This window comes from Aricia agestis, chromosome 4, assembly GCF_905147365.1.
Source record: "Aricia agestis chromosome 4, ilAriAges1.1, whole genome shotgun sequence".
NCBI classification, from domain to species: domain Eukaryota; kingdom Metazoa; phylum Arthropoda; class Insecta; order Lepidoptera; family Lycaenidae; genus Aricia; species Aricia agestis.
The window spans coordinates 20651315-20675501 of record NC_056409.1 but is presented as its reverse complement, the minus strand read 5'-3'; the positions used below and the strand labels follow the sequence as shown (position 1 = coordinate 20675501).

The window sequence follows — 24187 nt, the reverse complement described above, 5'->3', positions numbered from 1 at the left end:
GACATTGACAAACTTGTAAACTTGTGAATGTTGGGGGTGATTTCATAAATTATTTATTTAATTTAGCAATAAAATGGCAAATAAAATGATATAGCAAAGAGAAAACGATGAGTTTTCGAGGACGTGTTCTAAAAAATAAGTGTATTTACTCAAGATCTGATTCAACATAGAAATGTCTAACTTTCAAGAAATAGTTAATTTGAACGTCGGTGGCACCAAGTAATATTGTTTAGCTTTCGTTTACTGTACTCTAGTAATTTATAAGGCAATGGTTTACTGTTATTAAATTCACATATTTACAAATAAATAAGATAATCAGTACTGTTGGTAATCATACATGCTTATTTTTTTTAGATTTGCTACATCATGGCACACGTTAACATGGGTACCAGATACGTTTTTTACCGCCCTCCTCAGCGGGCGAATTCCCACGGTGCGGGATGAAACAGGTGCTATATTCATTGACAGAGACCCCAACTTGTTCTCGCTAATATTAAACTACCTTAGAACTAGAGACATTGATTTGAATGATGTAAATTTAAGAGCCCTAAGACACGAGTGTGACTACTTCGGTATCACACCTTTGAGTAGAAGATTAGCATTATGTGACGAAATAAATCACTCATCCTGTGGGGATGTACTATTTTATGGATATCTTCCACCACCTTGTAAGTATTGGTTTAAATAATTTTATTTCTTATAATAATTTGTATTTTAAACTATTGTATTTCTTTACTTCTTACTGTGCATACTACATAATTGTCAACATTCTGTTTTTTCAGTAAATGTTCCTATACCTGGCAGCAACAATGGCAGAAACTCTGCGACAGTGTCAAGGAAGAATTCAACAGCATCAAATGCAGAGGGAACAGTAAATAGAACACACTCTAGAAACTCATCTTTAGACTTGCGTACTGTTGGAAGAATTCCTTCTCAAGATCAGCTGAGGTACCTAGTCTTACTTATAAAATCTCTGCACAGTTTGTAATATACAGGGTGTAACAAAAACAAGTGATAATACTTTAGGGTGTGTACGTGTTCTTTGTAGAGAGTTCACTGTGAAAGTAGCAGCGCTGAAAGACCAAATTTTTTTTTCACTTTTGTATGGGGAAACTCGTGACGCTCGGGCCCTTGCCCATACAAAAGTGAAAAAAAATGTTCGTCTTTCAGAGCTGCTACTTTCACAGTGAACTCTCTACAAGGAACATGTACACACCCTAAAGTATTATCACTAGTTTTTGTTACACACTGTAGAAGTTATAGACAGTAGTAAGGGGGGTTATAGACAGTAGTAGGGAAGGGGAGAATGCTATTTGTGTAGTCACTCGATCGTCATGAAGACCTAGTAGGTTTTTTACATTAGGTAAAGCTGAAAAAAATAAGAGTGTTTTTTTATTTTAGCAGTGGGTTCAGAAACTGCAGCCATTTTAAAGTTTTGAAAAAGAAAATATATTCAGAAAATTGCTTATTAATTAGGTAAATTATAAAATATATATTTTAGACAACAAGGACTAAATCATTTAGTTAAGTGCAAAATAAAATATCTGCGAAGCTTAATTAGGAAAATATAAAGCTTTATTTATTTATATTTTAAAATGTCCCTACTGGGTAACCTTACCTTTGAATCGTCAGTGCTTTATATGGAAGCTTCTTTGGGGCTTACTAAACACCCTCCCCAACTACAATTTATGAAAAAAACAATTCTAAAAATTCAATTAAATTTTTTGACATAATATCTGTAAAATGTTGAAATAGTTGTTCATATAAGTTGTATTAGTTTTGAGAGTTCTTTTGGCATTTTTAAAAACACAAGTTAAACTTGCAGTCGCTGTGGAAGAGGACATTCAAGGGCAGCTTCACTTGGGAATGCTGAGATCTTGAAGGGTCTGAGATCTGCAGAAGGTAAACAGATGTATAAATTTTTTTATTATAAATTGGTTTGCCACTGAATATTTTTAGTAAAATATCAACTACAAGCTGCGGGTATATTATAAATTATAATCGAATAATCAAAAAGGTCAGGATTAATTTAAATTTAATTTATATTCCTTTTTTATAATATAAAACTTTATTTCAGGGAACACATGGAATGAAAACATGAAAGTTCAAATAATAAAGGCCCACCACAACTGGATAGCTGTTGCTTATTCTCATTTTGTTATTGGCTACAGGTATGTAGAGTGTGTGATCTTCTTAAATTGTAAACAATGGATAAGAAGATTACTCATGTCTCATCTACACTACTATTATAAAGAGGAAAGATTTGATTTTTTGTTTGTTTGTTTGTTTGAGTCGAATAGGCTCCGAAACTACTGGACCGATTTGAAAAATTCTTTTACCATTGGAATCCTGCATTATTTCTGCTGAACATAGGCTAATTTTTATTTTGGAAAAATATAAGGTTCCGTAAGATATTTGGGATTTTCGGACGCAAGGTTTAAAAAATCAACCAGAAAAGTTACCTATTTTGCGTACGCTGCCTAAACTATAAAAGATAGAGGCATAAAATGTTCTAAGTAATTATAGATCTTTTAAATATCTACAAAAAAGTCCGCGACACACTATACCTATCTATGTTGAGTGAGGCACAATAACCATTTTTTTATTAAAAAATCTAGAATTTTTTTTGGACTATATTTAAATGCGTTTATTTAAATCATGCTATTGACCCTTATCAAAATAAATTATTTCATCACTAAGTACAGTTAATGTAGATAATATTTGGTCTTTGAATGATTAAAATTGGACGTTTGGTTTTAATGTTATGGCGAAATTAAAATATTACGATTTCTGCTGCACGTTGCGAATTGGGCGTCAAGGTGCGATGCGCGGGTGTACGTGCGGTAGGGGAGAGATTTAATTATCAGTGCCACAGACTCGCCCGGAGAGTCAACGTAAATATTACCTCGATCGTGGGAATCGCAGACACAATAGATTTTCAATAGTTATGCGACAGCCGGGTGCTGCTTTATTGATTTGATATAGACTATCGTGCTTCATTATTATAATCCTAATTTCAAAAAAGCTTTAAAAGTTACGACAACGAAAGTAATATTTTTAGAACTTTTTAAAATAAGTTTTGAATGACTATTATTTTTGATTGCTATTATAATTAATTAATTTCTTTAACTATAAATCTCCAATAGCGGCAGCCAGCTGCCCGCATAACAATTGAAGATCTATTGTGTCTGCGATACCCACGATGCCGATGCACGATGGAAGTATTAATGCATATTTTTTAATCCACACTATTTCTGCTGAATATAGGCTATATTTAATGAGAGAAAAAAGGGAACCGTATTAAGTGTTAATAATTGTGTGAAAAATCTACCAAAATATTCCTTCTTGCTTATGCTTTATAAATTATAGACTATACTTTAAAATAAGTTTTGAATGACTACCTATTATTTTTGATTGCTATTATAATTAATTAATTTCTTTAACTATAAATCTCCAATAGCGGCAGCCGGCTGCCCGCATAACAATTGAAGATCTATTGTGTCTGCGATACCCACGATGCCGATGCACGATGGAAGTATTAATGCATATTTTTTAATCCACACTATTTCTGCTGAATATAGGCTATATTTAATGAGAGAAAAAAGGGAACCGTATTAAGTGTTAATAATTGTGTGAAAAATCTACCAAAATATTCCTTCTTGCTTATGCTTTATAAATTATAGACTATACTTTAAAATAAGTTTTGAATGACTACCTATTATTTTTGATTGCTATTATAATTAATTAATTTCTTTAACTATAAATCTCCAATAGCGGCAGCCGGCTGCCAGCATAACAATTGAAGATCTATTGTGTCTGCGATACCCACGATGCCGATGCACGATGGAAGTATTAATGCATATTTTTTAATCCACACTATTTCTGCTGCATATAGGTTATATTTAATGAGAGAAAAAAGGGAACCGTATTAAGTGTTAATAATTGTGTGAAAAATCTACCAAAATATTCCATCTTGCTTATGCTTTATAAATGCTATCGATCGACACCGTCACTAATATCGAAGATGCAGTCCATTATCCACAGGAGTTTTTAAATTCGCTGAATCCTTCTGGACTTCCACCACACGAACTGACGTTAAAAATCGGAATTCCAATCACGCTTTTGAGAAATTTATGCCCACCAAATATGTGCAATGGGACAAGGCTGCTTATTAAAGAATTAAAGGACAATTTAATTGTAGCTACCATTATCACCGGCCCAGCAGCTGGTCAACTAGCTCATATACCGAGGATACCGATGATTCCAACTGATCTGCCAATCCCATTTAAACGGCTTCAATTTCCGGTAAAAATATCTTTCGCATTGACTATTAACAAGTCCCAAGGTCAAACTTTCAAATTAGTAGGCATCGACCTACGAAAAGAATGTTTTACTCATGGTCAACTATACGTTGGCCTATCCCGAGTTGGAGCTGCTGATAATCAATTTATTTTGCTGCCACAAAATAAAACAACATCAAATATCGTTTACAGGGAAGCTTTAACCCAATTTTAATGGAATCTTTTACGCAAAAAGAAGTATGGTGTAAAAAAACATAAAGCGCAAAAGTACAACAAAAATACTTTATACAAAAACAAATATAAAATTTCAAAATGTATATAATAGTAGATGTAGGTAAGCATAAAATAATAAAGCATAAAACTACAAAAAAAAACATAAAATATTTTAAACAAAAAAAAAACATGAAGAAATTGCAAAATATTATAAATAATAGTATCTTCTGCAGGTAAGGATAAAATAATCAAACATAACACTTAAAATATAAAAATATAAAAAAAAATACAATAAAAATGTGTTATATGTACATAATAATTATAATATAGTAGTTGCAGGCTAAATAATGTAAACTATTTTTATGTTCTGCTTAACTTAAAGATTGAAACTTTATTTAAAAAAAATAATTTAAAAACCAATGTCCACCCGTGCGAAGCCGGGCCGGGCCGCTAGTATAATATATGACTTGAGTCTCCTGTGTAATGTGTTATATATAACTTTTGTAGATGACATAAAATATGTTTAATTAATCAAGCCCCATACGCTCACCGGTAAACGAGACACAATAAAATATCTATTGTGTCTCTTTTTCCCACTATCGTGGGAATTAATATTATGTGCCTTTTTTGCCTCAACTGGATTCTTGTTAATTGTATTACATTATAATTCAGCATGCCTCTAATTGTTTCCATGGTATTGCGTTTATCCTCAATCTTTCTACCCCTACAATAAGCTAAAGTTCATTCTCCTATTTTCCTTGCTTTTTTAGATACTGATTTTAGAGTTTCATAGGAAGGGATTCTGTTAAAAGGGACTGAATAATATGTTTCAGATTGACAGATTCTTGTGGTTGGTATGTGGTGTTTCAATCTCCAGTGCAAGATTCTCCTATTGAGCGGATAGCGCTTAACGCTAAGTCTGGCAGTAGCGCTACCTCAAGTGGCAACAATAATGCGGGTACTGATGTGATGCTCGGCATCTCCAGTGGGCCGTTAGTGAGGCTGTGGGCTTTCTCCACTCATGCTGAGCCTGTTAGACGAACACTGATAGGTAAGTAAAAGAAAAATAATAACTTCTCAATGAGCAAACAAATAAGCCTAGATTTTCACTGAAAATTATTGATGCAATATTAAAATCAAATAAAAACATTGCATACTATTATTTTCTCTCTTTTCTTACACAGCATTGATCTCCTTCTCTATCAAGTGACTTTATCATATTAGATAAACATCCTTGCTGCAGCCATTCATTAAGTAAAATTAATTATTTAAGGCACATTCAACCTCGGCGTGCGAGTGGAGCACCTGCTGTTCGTGGGGCCGCAGCTGGTGGCGCTCAGCGGTGGCGGAGGGGGCCGCAGCAAGGCCGGCGTGTGGCACACCAGCACACAGCACTGGCAGACGCAGGACGTGCCGCAGCTGTCCGCGCACGACACCGCCGGCAGCTTCCTGCTGCTCGGCACCGCCGCCGGCACCATTAATTATATTGGTACTTTGTTATGGCAAATATAACTGTAGACTATTTTTAAAAGAAGGAGCAGAAGTTTAACAAGTGACAGATAAAGTCCATTTGCGAATCACGAAAATATGTGATATTCATCTTTTCTTGTCTCTTTCGATCGCGAGCGCGAATTATAATTTTGTGAGCGATTAAATGAGACAGTAGCGATAGGTTAGTATAAAATATGCACATTTTATACGTTTAATATGTTATACGTGGGAGAGCCATTCTTCGGCACGAACGGGCCGGCTCGACCGGAGAAATACCACGTTCTCATAGGAAACCGGCGTGAAACAGCGCTAGCGCTGTGTTTCGCCGAGTGAGTGAGTGAGTTTACCGGAGGCCCAATCCCCTACCCTATTCCCATCCCTACCCTCCCCTATTACCCTATTCCCTATTAAAAGGCCGGCAACGCACCTGCAGCTCTTCTGATGCTGCGAGTGTCCATGGGCGAGTTGTTGGAAGTTGCTTTCCATCCGGTGACCCGTTTGCTCGTTTGCCCCCTTCTTTCATAAAAAAAAAACTGCGTGCTTCGCGACCGGATTATAACTGTCAGTCTTTTTCTCCTTTATGAATCACATACCACAATATTTGCCAGTAAATAAACTAGTTTGAATGTAGTGCCTAAATTCTTGGCTATTAAATGTAAATTATTAATTTGTTTGTTCCTACAGATATGCAAAAGTTTCCTCTACGTATGAAAGACAATGATCTCCTCGTGACGCAGCTATACAAGGATCCAAACCAAGAGCCCATTACAGCTATATCAGTGTACCTTACTCCCAAAACAAGTAAGTGTTTCTGTGTTATCTATTTCGTTCCTACATATTGTGCATTACTAGAAAAATCCTTTCGGTTACACTGTGCCAATGTAGAATATAATTGCTAAAAATTTGTCAATATAATTATTACGACATCTTCTCTTTCATGAATATAAAGATCGAAAGAGATAACAAGATACCCTTAACTCAGGTCCCAGGCTGTCGCCAGTAGTATTGCTTAATTCGCCAAAATAATCATATTTTGGCGGTACCCACAATTCGAATAACAATCCTACATCGCGCTATCGAAGTTTCGGAGAACGGCAGGAGAGGCGTCTGAAATGACGTCAGTGGGCTTCGGCCTGACCGAGCATGCTATCTCGCTCGGTCGGAAGATCTTCCTTTTCGGCCGCCACTAACATGGTCAAATCTATACTAATATTATAATTGGGAAGAGTTTGTTTGTTTGTTTGAACGCGCTAATCTAAGGAATTACTGGTCCGATTTGAAAAATTATTTCAGTGTTAGATAGCCCATTTATCGAGGAAGGCTATAGGTTATATTTTATCACGCTAATACTAATAGGAGCGAAGTAATAGAGGAATGTGTGGAAAAAACGGGGGAAAATTATTTGAATGGGCTTAATTTGAACGCGCTAATCTCAGGAACTACTGGTCCGATTTGAAAAATTCTTCAGTGTTAGATAGCCTTTTTACACAGTATAGCAATATGACATCTATACTTATATTATAATTCTGCAGAGTTTGTTAGTTTGTTTGTTTGTTTGTTTGAACGCGCTAATCTCAGGAACTACTGGTCCGATTTGAAAAATTCTTTCAGTGTTAGATAGCCCATTTATTGAGGAAGGCTATATTTTATCACGCTACGACTAATAGGAGCTAAGAAATAGAGGAAAATGTGGAAAATAAACGGGGGAATTATTTGAAAGGGCTTATCTCGAAGAAATTATCTCAATCTGAATTTACGTTTACGTCTTGCAAAACTTACGTCGTGTGACATTTAACGATTATGTAAGTTTTGCAGGACGTACACGTAAATTCAGATTGAAATAATTTCTTGTAAATGTTAAGAATTGTTAAAAGTTCCAACGGAATATCATTGTATAAAGCTACGTACAATTTATAAATGGCATTTTTAGACGCCTCCAATATGACCCTAAATTAATGCTGACGCCACTACAATGTTATTAACTGTCAGTGTCATAGGGATCAAGGTTCGCCGCGCCGAGTATACAGTTCACGCGGGCGAAGTCGCGAGCAACAGCTAGTTATTTTATAATCTGTACAACTGTTTTTCATGGAAAAAAACTTAAGCCTATGGTCGATCTCCCGCGTTTAACAATATCTTCCGTCTCAGATCTGTGCGGTAACTGGATAGAGATAGCGTACGGCACGCGGTACGGGTCGGTGCGCGTGATCGTGCAGCACCCGGAGACCGTCGGCCACGGCCCGCAGCTGTTCCAGACGTTTACTGTGCACCAGAGCCCGGTTACCAAGGTTTGTTACCATTCTCGGTAGTAAAGTGAGTTACACGTGTATCGATCTTACTGACGTATCATGCAACATTACACACAATGTATAATAAATAATTATATAACGTAATCCGTATCGTAAATGAAATGTCAACGCGACTGCAACACCAATATTTTTTAGGGTTCCGTAGTTTCGCTCTAATGTCACAATGAGGGTTTTCGATGTAGCTACGTCCGGCGGCTTCGTGTTTTCGAAAACTGACAAGATTTTTTTTACACTTTCCACCCCCGCCGTTTCGCGATGCTCTGTATCAATAATTCTAAAACCTCTTAAAACCCCTAACCCTAAAGATGAGACTGAACCAGGCGACAGTACGCTGCAGCGGGGCGATATAGCATGTCATAGTCAAATATTCTTTGTATGAAATCGTATGACGCACTAGCAGCGGTGCTGCGCGACACGAAACATCCGTTCTAGGAACGTAAAATATCGCGTCGCCTAGTTCAGTTTCGCCTTAATTACTCTATCTCAGTACAAAATGAATCGTTTTCAGGTATCCCTGTCGGAGAACTACCTGATATCGGTGTGCAGCGAGTACAACCACGTGCGGTCGTGGCGCGTGACGCGGTTCCGGGGGATGATCTCCACGCAGCCGGGGACCACGCCCAAGGCGGCGTTCACCGTGCTCGCGCTAGAGGCGCCGACCGCGCAGGCACATAATGACGCTGGTAGGTTTTTTAACACACTTATTAGCTTGCCTTGGGCTGCATTTTTTTTTTATGAAATAAGGGGGCAAGCGAGCATACGGGTCACCTGATGGAAAGCAACTTCCGTCGCCCATGGACACTCGCAGCATCAGAAGAGCTGCAGGTGCGTTGCCGGCCTTCTAAGGGGTAATAGGGGAGGGTAGGGAAGGGAATAGGGGAGGGTACGGAAGGGAATAGGGGAGGGTACGGAAGGGAATAGGGGAGGGTACGGAAGGAAATAGGGGAGGGTAGGGAAAGGAAAAGGGTAGGGGATTGAATGTATGTATAACGCATTCTTTGAGCAAGATTTTTACCTATCTCCAGTAGTCTAACGCTTCAACTCCCAAGCGGTAACAATTGAATAGCATTGTGTCTGGTTTTCCCACGATCGAGGTATTAATTAATCGAAACTTTGCATACGTATTAATAGCCAATTACAATGCAATAGTTTGTTAAAATGCTTGAAAAAATAGCGTGCTTTTTTAGTTTTTTAAACTAGGAGTAATTCAGTACTGCCTGCGAATAACTACAAAATTTCGAAATAAATAAACGAAAGCCACAAAAGTATTTAGTGGTGTCATAAAATGTTTTAATTATACATTTTTTTTCAGCATTTCTAACCTCAATTTTTTAATGCAGGACCGTATGGTGAACAGGACGAGGAACAGATATTTATACAAAAGGTCGTCCCCGACACTGATACTCTGTACGTGCGACTCGCTTCCAACGGGAAAAGGTAATTAAAACTATTCAGCATTTGGATTTCGTTGCAAGTCTCGAACATATTGAAAATAAGCGTATAAACTTAGTTCATTAGTGTTGCCCATTTTTAAACCAAGAATAAAGCTGCCTTTCCACCGGAGCTGAGCGGCGCTCTGAGGAGACTCGAGCATGTTATGCATAACGTGTTGCGCTAAATATTGCGTAGCGGCATTATCAGATCCAATCCTGCATCTCCTACATGTGCTGAAAAATTGTTTATATCAAAATCATGTCCGTAGGGTATGCACGATCCGGTCCGTTGACGGTTCCGGTGTATCGTGCTTCGTGGTGGCGGAGTGCGAGGGGGCGCTGCGGCCGCGGCGGCTGCTGGTGTGCGGGCACCGGTCCGGCGCGGCGCAGCTGTGGGACCTAACCGCGCACATCGACCGCGCCGCGCGCCCGCCCCCCGCCCCGCCCACCGACGCGCCCGCACCGCGCGCCGCTCCCCCTGGTACGTACGAACTTACCCGCCTAGACGAGCAATTTTATTGTCAACATCACGCTTCAATTTTATTGCACAGTTTATTTGACAATTAGATTGAAGGCGCGCGATTTTTAATATTAACCCTAGACTAGATGGTCAATACTATTACGCAATACGTGATGTTGGCAATAAAATTGCTCCTCTAGGCGGCCGGTTACGAACTTCATGGTTCATTATGAAGTGGTATAGATTCTTCGCAGTACCTTTGACGGTAAAATAAAAGAAAGTGATTATCTTTTGGAACGTATATATGTGTCTGTTGTAACGTGTTTACTGTAGGAGTAGCAGCTCTAAAGATATTTATGATGTTGGGGCATTTCTTATTTCTTATAGTAAATAAAGTTCACACGCGAGTAAAAGCTAGATGAGATTAACTTTATTATTTGATTAAAAAAAGATACATACAGCCGAACGTATTACCTCCTCCTTTTTGGAAGTCGTTCAAAAAAGACAAAAACCAAGATACTTTCACGAAGTTCACATGTAAAGGTAAAGTAAAGGCAGTCTTACTATTATTAACTGTGTCACAGATGCAATTATTGTTCTAAAGCTGCTCATCGCTACAATATTATGTTGGAGACTTTAATTTAAAACCATCTGTGCTTTATAGGCGAGGGTGAAGAATCACCAGTGGGCGACGGCGGACCGAGCGCGGACGAGCTGGTGCGTCTGCTAGCGGCGTGCGACCTGGACGCCGCGCCGGCCGCCCCGACCGCGCGCCCCGACCCCGCCCCCGCCGCGCCCGCAGCCCCGCCCCTCGCGCCCGCCCCGCCCACTCCCCGCGCGCCCGACCGCCCCGCATGAGTGCGCGCGCTCTGCTGCCTCATGCCGTGAGCCGATAAGCTTTATGACGTTTACTTTTTAAAATTAAGTTAACAAGAAATGATATTCGTATGTATAGCTCAGTCAACAAAGTAGTTGTAGAATGCGTGAGCTCGCTCGCACGCTCAGGAAAAGTGAAAATTAAAAAAGCTTCTTTTTTATATATGTAGATTGTAGGTATTCCTTTCTATTTCTGTTTGCAGCGACAAAATATTGTCTGGCATTAAGTCCGCCTATGTACCAACATTGTGCAGAAAGCATAAATAAATAAATAAAATATTGTTCTTAGTAAAGCCTCAGACGCTGGTAAGTCGTCTGTTGTTCTTGGCGTCAAGATATTACCTACATTTTTCCACCCTCACTCTTGAGGGGTCAGCTCATTCCCGATGATACATGATGGTTTTATATAAATAACTAAGCTGGCAAAGAAGAGTATGGTCTACCTGATGTAAAATGTTTACCATAATGTCTATGCGACGTCTGCAGTACCAGGGGTGCTGCAGGTGCGTTGCCGCTTTAAGGGGTGTGATGAGGGGATGGGGTGATGACTGATGTAGGATTCGGTGAGTGAGGCCCTCTCACTCACTGAACGAAGCATAGAAGCTATAAAGCTATTATTCAAACAGAAATAGAAAGGAATATTTAAAAATAAAGTTTTTTTAATTTTGACTTTTCCTGAGCGTGTAGTTCGAAAACGGCCAAGAATTTGGAAAAACTGTATAGAGTCTAATTTATAGAGAATTTAATAAGCTTTAATGTCGTCATAGAATATTTTTTGCTACAGCGCATAGTCTTTTAGTTATTGACGAGAAACCAAAAATGTAGACCTTTGTCGCCCTCCCCTCCCTCCGGCTCACCTCCTAGACGTCAGGACTTTTAGTATGTTTTGTCCCTAATCACCCTGAATAAGTTCCAGCAGAAATCGCTTAGGTTCCCGCGCACGCACTCTACACCCTCGTTTGAGTCATTCGTTAACCGGACTAGTATATTATCGAGGAAATTGATTCCTAGGCAGTTGACGGACCTACGTCATTTGGCGTGTTTATGCCATAAAGTTAATATACCAAGCGGAATAGAGAAACAAAGGCCTGAGCAAGTGAGATGTCACTATCAGTAACACTGCGTGGTAAAAAGAGACGTGTGATAGATGACAGCAGCACTCTTTTTTTGACGTCCAGTCGGCACGTGCCGCACGTTGACAATTTAATCTCATAGAAATCATGTTCAATCATGCTTGTGTAAGTGTATACGTAGTACGTACACACATTTTTCACACAGATGAAAACCAATTTCGGTTACGTTTGACAGCTCGAGATTGTTGCTCTATTCCGCTAGGTACCTATATTAACTTTATGGTTTATGCTAATTCAATATTAGCCGTGCTTTGGCGGCTAGGTTTGATGTAACTCGACCAAATTATGTTGGTCCGCCATCTGCCTAGGATTTAACTTCTCTGAATATACATAACATACGAATTTCATTTCTTCGACAGCCGAACTCAGAGACTTAGATAAATAAGATTTGACATAAGGTCCATACATTTTCTGTGAAACTCTTCTTTAAAAAGTTATTGAAAGTTAAATGTCTCTGAGTACGACCATAAGAGAGAAATGGAACATATTAAGTTCTATTGTTCTATTTACTTACATATTTTAGATACAACTGTCTTTGACATTTCTACCAAAAAGGCGGTTGGAAAGAGTTAGGGCCTGTTTCACCACTTCCTGATAAAGTGTCTGATAGGCTATCCACAACTTATTTGACAGATTCTCCATACTTTATCTGTCAAGTTAAGTTGTTGATAGACTATCCGGCACTTATCAGGGAGTGGTGAAACAGGCCCTTAAACTTTAAAATTACCTATTGTTATGAGTTATTTTTTAAAAATGATCTGAATAATTTCTAAGTTGAATGCCTACAATCAACATAAAAGTTTAGGATTTTTCTTTATGTGTTAATCATGCTCAAAATTAGCGTAGGCCTAACCGTTTATGAGATGTTGCTCCTATATTTGATTCTGTGCTGGGTGTAATATGTAACTATTTCTCCATATAAATATAACATGTTCTACTATAACAGGCGCTACTAGTACTAGCGCATACAGTAAATAATAATCCGATTAAAATCAGACATGATGCACACGTCATATCAAAATATTGACAGAAAAGTTGTAAAACGTCGAACAAAATTCTGTGTGTGCTGGTGCTGTCGTCTGGCGAGAAAACATTGCAGTAATATAATTTCCTATTCCGTTTTCATTGTCAAGGCGGGGTGGTAAGGTGATTTTTTCTTGCCAGAAAAAAAAGTTAATTGAGACAGAATAAAATATAAGTATTTCATTATTTATAATTATATATTTGCAGTTATTTGAAATAAAATGTCTACAATATAGATCTCACGTTTATGTATAGTTTTGGTTGATATGGCCCAAAATATTATTTCAAATTTAAAGATTCTAGTTCTCATGAACCGAGTTTTAACTTTGTTGAGTATTTGGTATATTATAAATCTTATTGATTGTAAGTACAAAATGTTGGTAGACAAAACAAAATTATTATGTTTTCTATTTAAAAAATATCCATTTGGTTAATGTGTCCCTGTATTTTAGAGACTATGGACTCAATGTAAAAGATATCAAGGTATCTTTTATGATACTAGTTACTAGGTACCCAATAACCATCTTTGTTACACTCTTACTAAGGGTCAATTTATACTAGCGCAGAGTCGAAGCGCATTGAAGCGAATTATTAAAACTGAACATTACAAATTCAACCTTAACTCCAAAGCGTTAACGCACTTTATTACTTCTGAGAATTTAAAAAGGCGCGCGCATCCGTGCGCATCCGCGCAAATTCGCCCGACCAACGCTGATTGGCCTCGCAGAAGTAATGTATGCGTTACGCTCTGGAGCTAAGGTTCAATTTTATATGTTCAGTTTTTGGGAATTCGCTTCGCTTCGACTCTGCACTATTATAAATTGACCCTAATATAGATCGACGGTCCCTACGTATAAAGCGACATGTCAAAAGTAGTGGTTTTCAGGAGCGCTTTTTTAAGATTCAAACTGTTACTGTAGATTATCATAAAACATTAACACAATGTTTTTGGTTGATTTGTAAAGCTTAATGAAGGCCGTTTCTAATGATATAACACAATTTTAAATATTTTCAATATTTTCGCCAAAATTACAAGATGACCGTTTTTACGCTGAAAATTCAAGACAAATTCAGTCTTGAATTGTCTGTGTAGAAACGGTTAAGTCGTACATGTCCGTTTTTACGTTGAAAGAATAAAAATATTATATTAGGTCCTAAATTCATTCAGCACTTTATAAAATGATTCCTATTGTCATAATTTATAAGTTTATAATGTATGAATAATATAAAGTCAGGCTCTTCAGTAAGAAAAACTAAAAAAACAGACATATCTTTTTATACGCTGTTAATTTAAAAAGTTTTTTCTATGTTATAATGAACGAATAAAAGGACATGTCATCAATAATTATAGGTCTAAAATGAAAAATTCTAATGAAATGTGACTATTTGATAAGTTAAACTGTATAGATTTCAAAAGTCTACAAATTTTAGTATCAATGTATTAACTTATTCTGTTTTCACTAAAGGATAAAACAAAAACATAATTTCTTCTTCTTGGTCTTTTCGGATACGTCTTGAGCAAGGTCAATTTCTTTTCCAACTTCCCTTCCCTAGGTGACCATTGACGACCTTAGACTTTTATTGCATCTTACATGAATAAATTCTTTGAGGCTTCGTTATAACTTCTACAGTGGACAAGTCTGGACGGTAAAATATAATTCTGAGTCGATTATTATATTCAGCAAACTGACTCTTGAGAATATAATTATGAAGGTTGTAAATTTGAGCATAACCATTGAATACAGAGCTGCATCGATATAACCATCTTACACGTTCCTCACAGGAACAAAATAGTGTTTCATTCCAATTGGCGACTACCAAATTGACCACAGAACATCTTATCTAAGTATTATAATATTATTGAGCTGAAGAGTTCGTTTGTTTGAACGCCCTAATCGCAAGAATTACTGGTCCGATTTTGAAAATTCTTTGAGTGTTAGATAGCTCATTTATCGAGGAAGGTTATAGGCTATAAATTATCACGCTAAAATAAATACGAGCAAGGAAATAGAAGAAAATGGAAAAAACGGGGAAGATTATTTGAAAGGCTTATTTACCGTCGTTAGTTTGTCTATCGAGCGAACAAGGAGTGTTCTTTATAGTATTTAATTAATGTTACATTATTTATTAACTGTCTTAAATAAAATAAATAACATTTCATTTAACACACAAACAATTTAACGCCTTTTGTTCGCAAAACAAATATGCAGTCGTAACTCATACTCAATGTTCTTGCAAAGCCGCAAACATAAAGATATTTTATTTTATTTTTTTAAATAAAGTAACATAATATAATATTTTTAAGCTTTTAGGTTTCCGTGCTTAATAATTGAAAATAGGAACATATCAGACTTCGCTTTCTATATGTGGTCCATCCGTCTATCGCCGAGGTTCATCTCAAGAACCGCAATAGTAGAAATTTTCACCAAATTACGTTTTTTTGTTGGCGCTTTAAGAAATATATTAAAATCAAAATAAAATTAATGATTATTGTGGGGCCTCGAACAACGAGACTGTCCCGCCGCTTTCGCCCAGCGCACCGCCATGATGTCGCACATACGCACGCAACACAAATACCTCAAATAGTTGTCTATGGTAGACCAACTTGCGGCTTGGCAGGTCATATAATTTAAAAAAGAGTTGTGACTGGACAATAATTTAATTTGTATGGAAATAAAACAGCGCCCCTGGCCTCGACAAACGAGATTTTTTTGCTCCATATCCATACCGGTAAGGCCCTGATGGTTGTTCATCATGAAAAGAGGCCTCAGCCTCCGTTGCAGCCATTATTTCACGTCACTGATTATTTATAACACTTAAATATTCATATTGGTTAAAATTTGATTGAATGTGTGGCACTAGTCCCACTGAAAACAAACAAAAATCTCATAATAACTGAACGTAAATGATAACAAGTCTATAAATAATTGTCTACCTCAGAGGTAGAAACGGGCATGTCCGACATGTCGCGGGACGGTGCGTAATTTCCAACGCGGTACAAGACTGTAAGTATAGATGTCCGCATCTACCACAGTAAAGTCTAATAAAACTTTCAACTTGTCGTCATTTACGTCTTTTTATCTTTGGAATTACTTGTGATAGAAAAAAAATAATAATGTAGGAATATGTGTCTCATTATATGGAAGTGCATGATGCAATAAAAAATTTTTGCTATTTTGGACATGACCTTTTATACGTAGGAACCGTCGAGATATGTAGGGAGCCTATAACTATTTAAAAACCGCTGTTATGTAACTTTTCCAATGTGCCACACAAAGGCAAGCAAACATTCGCTAAATATTGTTATTAGTGTGGGGGTTAATGTTTAATTAAATCTTAAATTATGTTCATAATTTCGGGCATTTGTATTTTTTTACACAAGACTGATTTATTTATATTTACTAAACCCTTACTTATATTAAATTAAATGCCCAGAAACATAAGAAAATCTTTGAAATCTAACGTTTTAAACATAGTTATGAATTTTAGAATGTCCTAATACACGTATATGTAGGTAAATTCTTAATCGTTTTTAAACTAGCAGTCATTCTGAAATATTTTGAATTAAATATACTTAATACAATGTTTTAAGAAGTAGCTAAAATAAAATGAAGCATTTTACGTAAAAGTGTATCAATTATAGTTTGCTAACAAAATTTGTCGTGACACATTATAATATAACGTCGTTGATAATAATAGTAGTGGGTATGAATTTACATGTTAATATAGTATTTAAATTTTAGTGAAAGATGTGTATAAAAAATAAAACTATATATTTTATACTCGTGTTTTGTTACTTACCAAATTTTCTCAGTCAAAGAATAAAATAACATAAGGGTTACTTATAAGTTATAAGTAAAAAAAAAGTAGTAATTCATTAGTTTATTTTCTTTAATACATACAATTTTTAGGTCATATCTTGCCGCAAAATGACATGTTAATAAATTATTAAGGCTGCCTTCACATTAACTCAGTAGTGCGGCAGCCACGCGACTCGCGACTTAATGTGAAGGCAGCCTTAGTTATTAGAAAAACATTCTAAAATACCAGGCTGGCCTCATGGGCTGTTGTTGGGTCTTGTACCAAAAGAAAACTAGATTTATATTTATAGGTAGATGGTAGACCAACGTTATTTGGTCGGGTTAAGTAAAGTCAATGTTTAGTCGAGATCTTTCGTTATAGTCGATTCGAAATTGGTCGTGTTATGACACGACCAAATTACGAGGAACCAGATAAATTTTGATAAAGTGATGTAAGAAAGGTAGCTAAGAGAATAAAAACGAATGCAGATCTAGCTCTTAAGAACAAAGATTTAAGGATAATCTGGGAAATTTATGTATTATTAATTGTTAAATGTCTCTCATCCCTCATTTTAATGAAGGAGAAAGTATTAACACCCAGACTGGCGCGAGAGAGCTTAAATAATATATTCAACTCTTAAATATTCTCTTAATTTTGGCTTATTAAATACTGCTTGTTTTACTGTACTTACTTTATGACTTAATAAATGTAAAAACAAGTGCATTTTTAACAAAGTAATTTTTTAAATTTTATCCACAATATTTTGCTTTGATTCAATTCTAAGTTCTAAGTGTGTTGAGATAATATTCAACCAAATTATTCGTCCATTTTTTTAAATAATATAAAATCAGAATCATTTAATCCTAATCAAATTAATTGTCAACACCTACGAATAAAAAATCAACTAGGTCAACACACATTTAATCATATAAAGGGCCCTCTTCACGTTGGACCATAAAGTTAATATACCTAGCGGAATAGAGCAAAAATCTCGAGCTGTCAAACGAAACCGAAATTAGTTTTCATCTGTGTGAAAAATATGTGTACGTATACACTTACACAAGCATGATTGAACATGATTTCTATGAGATTAAATTGTCAACGTGCGGCACGTGCCAACTGGACGTCAAAAAAAGAGTGCTGCTGTCATGTATCACACGTGTCTTTTTACACGCACGCACGCAGTGTTACTGATAATATGACATCTCGCTTGCTCAAGCCTTTGTTTCTCTATTCCGCTAGGTATATTAACTTTATGCGTTGGACCGGAATGGTTAAACTGCATGATCTACAGCATGCACAATTAACTTCTCGAATCGATGTCAAAATTCAATTGTGCCGCCAATTCCCAAGATGTTTGGAGCCATTAAAATTTTTCTAAATTTTACAAAATTGCACCGATCAGCAACGAATTTAGTGTATTACTTTTGTAGCCAACTTTAAAGTCTATTAAATCTTATAGACACTGAAATATGTTTAAAAACTGCGTAAGATTGAGTGCAGTTGGGTGGCTTGATATGATGTTGGAGAGTTTATCGAATAAGTATGCCTCTCTACACTGTGTCCATCATGGGACAACATGTAGAGGCTGAACAAGACTAAAAAAGTACATAGTGTTTTATCATGTCATAAGAAGTAGTCACATATTATTGTGGTGCGGTTTGTAAGTTTTTAGTACAATAGTGAATTGACTAGTGAGGCATTTTGTTCTGATATATTAAATTACTTGCTAGAATCTATCACAAAATCATTACATAGTGCAAATTATGGCACATAAAATAACAACCAAATTAAGGTAACAATAGTATTCGCATAGTTTTATATCGACTAATGCAGTGTTTTTCAACCTTTATATATATATAGGGTCGCGAAATATATATATATATATATATATATATATATATATATATATACTATTACTATTGTCAATAATTTAAAAACAAATTTTGTTTTTAAATTATTGACAAAAAGTTAGCATGTATACTCAATAGTTAATTATTATAACAAAAACGTTATAGATTTAATATAATAAGCTATTTGAATTAAATTTAACAACTGGTAAATTATAAATAATAACACAAAACTGTCACCAAAAATAGTTGTTCATAAAATTACGTACTAAATAATAGAGAGAATCACTTATTATTTGACTATGTTTGCAACGTTTTGTTGAAAATAAAATATTAATACCAAAATATCTGAAGATTCTAGTATGCAATAACAACCTGATCATTATAATAATAAAAGTAAATATCATTCGATTATAACTTTTGGTTAATTTAAAATAGTATTAGTCACAAGTCACAACTCACCGCCGACTTAATATAGTATACATTTTACCACTAAAATCATTATTATTATTATATTAAATAAACAAAAACTTTTTAGCAGCAATCCGAAAAGCAATAAAGATATACAAAAAACATTATTTTCTTTTTATATTGTCAATATTGCAATAAACATAATTATTAAGTTTATAATATCAATCATAAGTATAAGGATTTATTTGCATAATACGTAAATCGTAATATTATACTCCATTTAAATTACTTTTGGCGTAATGGTAAACAATAATTTTACGTGCCATTTTATTATTATGCAGTGAATCTATTTAAATCGGCAGCAGTAGCCGCCTATTCTAAGCTTAAACATTTAGATCATATCTAGATGACCCGGTGAGCTTCGTATCACAATTCCCTCCTTAATAATATAAAACTTCCCTGGACTTCCACGGATGTTTTAAGACTCAAATTAGCCAAATCGGTTCATCATCGGTTCGCCGTTCTTGAGTTTTAGTGAGACTAACAAAATTTAAAATTCACTTTTATTTATACAGGGTGTAACAAAACTAAGTGATAACACTTTGGGGTGTGTATGTGTTGCTTGTAGAGAGTTCACTGTGAAAGTAGCAGCGCTGAAAGACCAATTTTTTTTTACTTTTCTTTGGGCAAGGGCAATACAAGTGAAAAAAATTTGGTCTTTCAGCGCTGCTACTTTCACAGTGAACTCTCTAAAAGGAACACATACACACCCTATTGTATTATCACCTAGTTTTGTTACACCCTGTGTAGATAATTTGAAATGGAGTAATAAGTTATAAAGCATTACGTTTAAAGTTCTTTCAGAATTACACCTACAGCTTGCAATAGCTTGCAATATTAGTTCATAGTGGCAGTACTAAAATATTGGACAGACTCAAGTACATATTTCGTTCAATTCACGTAACAGAATATAATCTGTTGTCATAAATATCCGGGCTAGTCAGCGGAAACAGGAGGTAACACCATAAAGTTAAACCGAGGATGAAGTTGCAGATGATGATAATTCTCTGCAGAAGCGGATACTTGCCAACCTCGCTGAAGTTTGGGAACCCCATGTGGTTACAGAACATGTGCGCGATTAGCGGGGCGACGAAGTGACCTGAAACAACAGATGAACATATTTTAATACACATTTAATGAATCTGATTTTTAACACACTTTTATAAGCTTGGGCTGTATGTATGTAACAGATCCTTTGAGCACAATTTTTAACTATCTCTTATTGTAATTTATTCGAAACTTTGCATACATATTAAGAGCCAATGACAATGCAACAATTAGTTATTTTTTTTGAAAAAAAAATACTTAATGTAAAAGCGTATTTTTTTAACTATTTATTATTTATTATTATTTTATATATATTTAGTATTTTATACTATAATATACACTTTCAGCTTATCCATCTCAGAAGCAAAACATTTTGCTACACAAGAAGTAACAGACATACTTAGTACTTTCTTCCACAAAATTATATTAAAGTTTCTTCTTACCAGTTCGTAGGAAAAGAAATGCTGAGTATGCTCCAAATATGCTTGTAAACATCAATTGGAAGGCTGTAAGAGAAATTGCTCCCATTAATACTAATATTTTTAGCTATGGAGGCAAAAACGAGTTACATTTTTATAACGAGTTTAAAGCCTTTATGGACTTGACAATAATTATGGTATTGCATTGGAACTCACTTGAAATCATCAAGGCATCTTTGAACTGCCAGCCACCCTTCATCAACTCATGCATATGGTGCAAGTGTGCTGAAAGTGTAAACATAAAAGAATATTAGGTAATCTTACTATACTGATTAAAGCTGGCAAAATTTAGTCCTCTATACTTTGCCTACTTATCTAGAATCAGTAACATTCAATATCTAATCAGTCGATTTGGCTTTGGCTTTCACTTAATGTTTCTTCAGCAATTCTAGTGTCACAGTGATTGTGCGGGAACTCCTCCAGAATGGCTCAATGAAATTGGTTGAGCCATTTTCAAAATAATGAAATTTTGTATGCAATGGGGATTGTCCATTTTTTTTTTAATTTTGCTCATTACAAAAACATTTCGAGGAATAAGGTCAGTGATCGTTTTTCTGTATATAAACGAAAAAAATACCCATTAGTTACTTACATTTTTGAACAAATATGTTTAACCATTGTTTGACCTTCAATGGCGTTAAATTAGCAATAAATTCGACCAACATTACGTTTCGAACTTTTGGTAAGCTTCTCGTATCAGCTTTCACATAATGAGAACTTGCATTTGACGAACCAGATTAAAAGGAAATTTAAAACATACTGCAGAGGTCAATTGGCCTCCGAAGATGACGTCAGAGCAAAACTTTAAAAATTTATTGAGAAAAAACTAGCCAATGAATTTCAAAATTATTTAATTTATATTCTTATAATGCCCTATTTTAATGAAAAAAAATATAAAAGTACATGTAATTTTTTTTGGACAATGCCCATTATATTATGTTACGCGTGAGAATAGGTTTTTATCTACTTTTTATAATAATTTTATTTTATTTTTTTATTTTATTTTATTTAAAATAAAAAATAAACTATTTACACACAACAAAAATTCAAAATAAGATAAAGAAACAAATTTTTGGAAGAGAGCAAATTGGCAGACTTACCGCTTTAAGCAGTTTCTTCCTGATAACTGTATATTTTTTTTATATTAATACTAGAAATAATTTATATGGCAAAACAACATTTGCTGGGTCAGCTAGTAATAAATGTAAAATAGATTACCAATTCCAAACAGCAGCGGCCCAACAAACACAGCAGTCATAGGCTCAAGACATTGCAGCAGTAAGGGTGTCATACAGGCCCGCCATACCCATTCCTCGCTGAGTGGTGCCATCACATGATTGCGTACCCACACCAGATCCTGCCAACTTGACCACCAGTATACTGGCTCTGTTGAATATAATTTATAACCTTAGATGTTATTAGGCATTAGAATTAGAAAATATACTCGATTGACAAAAGTTTTTTTAATTCATTATGAAGTTTGATATGTAATGTCCTACAATATACAATTTACAGTATCAACAATTCAACATATTTGAATTGTTGATACTGTAAATTGTATAAAATAAAAGGGTAACATGGTACTGTCAAGAAAGATATTTCATAGGCATAATATGGTAGAAAACTCAGGCGACAGATCACCCCAAAATAGCCCGTCCAAACGACGTAGGTTGGCCTATAAATTATTTTCTTCAATAGTACATACCTAAATAAATTCTCCATGTTCCAGACAAAAATTGCATTGTTAAAGGTCCTAAAAATAAAATTGCGGTCAAGAGTAGAGGCAGGACTGATGCACTGATCAGACCTGGCAATCTCAAGCCCAACTGCACATATATATCCACATTTTGTACAGAATGTTCCTTTAGAAATAGTTGTGTGAAAAATGGGGCTATTATCATAACACAGGAGACACCAAAGAATCTTCTTTTGATTGTGGACGGGTGGTCCCTGAAAATAATAAAGCTTTGTGATGATTCATCTAAAAATAGCATTTTTTTGGCTTTTGCACAAGTCAATTATTTACCTGTTATGTTGAGTTCTCCAGACATATAGACTAGCAACATAAGCGACGGTCAAAAATATACAAGCCAAAGCAGAGAAAACACATTGGTTTTCATTAATAAGCTGATTTATATCCATTTTGAGTTCGAAGTTATGCAAACAAACACCATAATAAAATAATACAATGTTAAAATCGACAGGTTCTATTTATGTTAAAGTGTCTCAGATTGCTTGTAATTTATATTTAGTATTTTATATTAATACATAAGAAGCTATTTAATTTCATTTTTGATCATTTTTTGAAAATTGTTAGAAATCCATGGCAAACTGCAGTTCGTAATCTTGTACTAGTATATCTTGTTTGACATTGACATGACAGTTGAGTCTACTCAGTCAGATTCCTTCTTCTTCTTCTTTAATGGCAGTTTCATGGATTGCCAATGTCAGAGTGTATCAGTCAGATTCAGAAGTGACTGTCACATCACTGAGCTGTCCATGGATAAAGCATTGACTTTTATGTTGGCTGTACACTCTCGCCGAGAGCTCTCGGGCGAGAGTCTCGTGCGAGAGCCCCTTGCCCGAGTGCGATCATGTACATTCTCGCTTAGTTCAATTGCAGTTATGAACTCGGAGAAGATGGGCCATTATTTTTCTCTATGCATCGAAAGATATCATTTTAATCCAAAGATCTATAATCATATTTAATTTTATTTCTCACAGGTAATGACTGATAATGACGTTTATTATTGTTATTTTTCTGTTCTGCACTGTCTAGCGGCGCGACTAGTAGTGAAAAAAGAGTGTACATTAATGCGCTCGCTTTCCTCGCGAGACCCTTTGTCTCGGGCGCAAAATACCGACACCGGACCGAGAGGGTCCGAGACAGGCGAGACGAGGCGAGCGCACCCATTTACACTCTCGCACTCGGGCCGCCTCGTTGTGTCTCGGCGAGAGTGTACAGCCGACATTAGAGTCTGGCCAACGAAAGCTGAACCAAGCATTTATTTTGACTGGCAACACTATTCTGCCAGTCGATGGTTTGCGGTTGCACGATTTCATGATCTTGATACTTAGTCATAATTATTATTTTATACTCGATCTTTAAATTTTCCATACTAGACATGTTATTTATTTTAATAAATTGTATTTTTATTGAAAATCTTCACGAAGATTCGGATGAGAAACAGGAAGTTTCCACCATACCATTTACCACCACACTATACCAATTATGCGCAGAAAAGTAGCGTCAGTGGTGCATAGAGTTCGAGAAAACCGGAATAGTGTCCCAGTGAAGAT

The 24187-nt window shown here is 35.7% G+C and overlaps 2 protein-coding genes across 2 annotated transcripts; one reads left to right on the top strand and one right to left on the bottom strand.

Moving 5' to 3' along the window:
- Positions 1-28: 28 nt before the first annotated feature.
- On the top strand, positions 29-11065 carry LOC121726163 (BTB/POZ domain-containing protein KCTD3). The gene is made up of 13 exons (XM_042113398.1): positions 29-219; positions 355-668; positions 783-948; positions 1826-1902; positions 2078-2171; positions 5348-5565; positions 5788-6003; positions 6690-6806; positions 8154-8293; positions 8823-8997; positions 9655-9751; positions 10017-10228; positions 10872-11065. Exons 1-13 carry the CDS (start codon positions 173-175, stop codon positions 11063-11065), a joined length of 2067 nt encoding a protein of 688 aa, XP_041969332.1. The 5' UTR covers positions 29-172.
- Positions 11066-20058: 8993 nt separating this feature from the next.
- LOC121726508 (CAAX prenyl protease 2) lies at positions 20059-23213 on the bottom strand. Its single transcript, XM_042113895.1, has 6 exons — positions 22914-23213; positions 22593-22837; positions 22106-22273; positions 21044-21112; positions 20852-20914; positions 20059-20460 (listed from the first exon to the last, which is right to left on the bottom strand). Exons 1-6 carry the CDS (start codon positions 23027-23029, stop codon positions 20258-20260), a joined length of 864 nt encoding a protein of 287 aa, XP_041969829.1. The 5' UTR covers positions 23030-23213; the 3' UTR covers positions 20059-20257.
- Positions 23214-24187: the final 974 nt, after the last annotated feature.

Excerpts from the sequence above, each read along its gene's own strand:
- LOC121726163 (XM_042113398.1), top strand. The coding sequence starts at position 173 with ATGTCTAACTTTCAAGAAATAGTTAATTTGAACGTCGGTGGCACCAA. Across the intron at positions 1,903-2,077 it reads GGGTCTGAGATCTGCAGAAG|GGAACACATGGAATGAAAAC; the intron begins GTAAACAGATGT and ends ACTTTATTTCAG. Across the intron at positions 10,229-10,871 it reads ACCGCGCGCCGCTCCCCCTG|GCGAGGGTGAAGAATCACCA; the intron begins GTACGTACGAAC and ends TGTGCTTTATAG.
- LOC121726508 (XM_042113895.1), bottom strand. The coding sequence starts at position 23,029 with ATGGATATAAATCAGCTTATTAATGAAAACCAATGTGTTTTCTCTGCT. Across the intron at positions 22,838-22,913 it reads TGGAGAACTCAACATAACAG|GGACCACCCGTCCACAATCA; the intron begins GTAAATAATTGA and ends TATTATTTTCAG. Across the intron at positions 20,461-20,851 it reads ATTTCTTTTCCTACGAACTG|GTCACTTCGTCGCCCCGCTA; the intron begins GTAAGAAGAAAC and ends CTGTTGTTTCAG.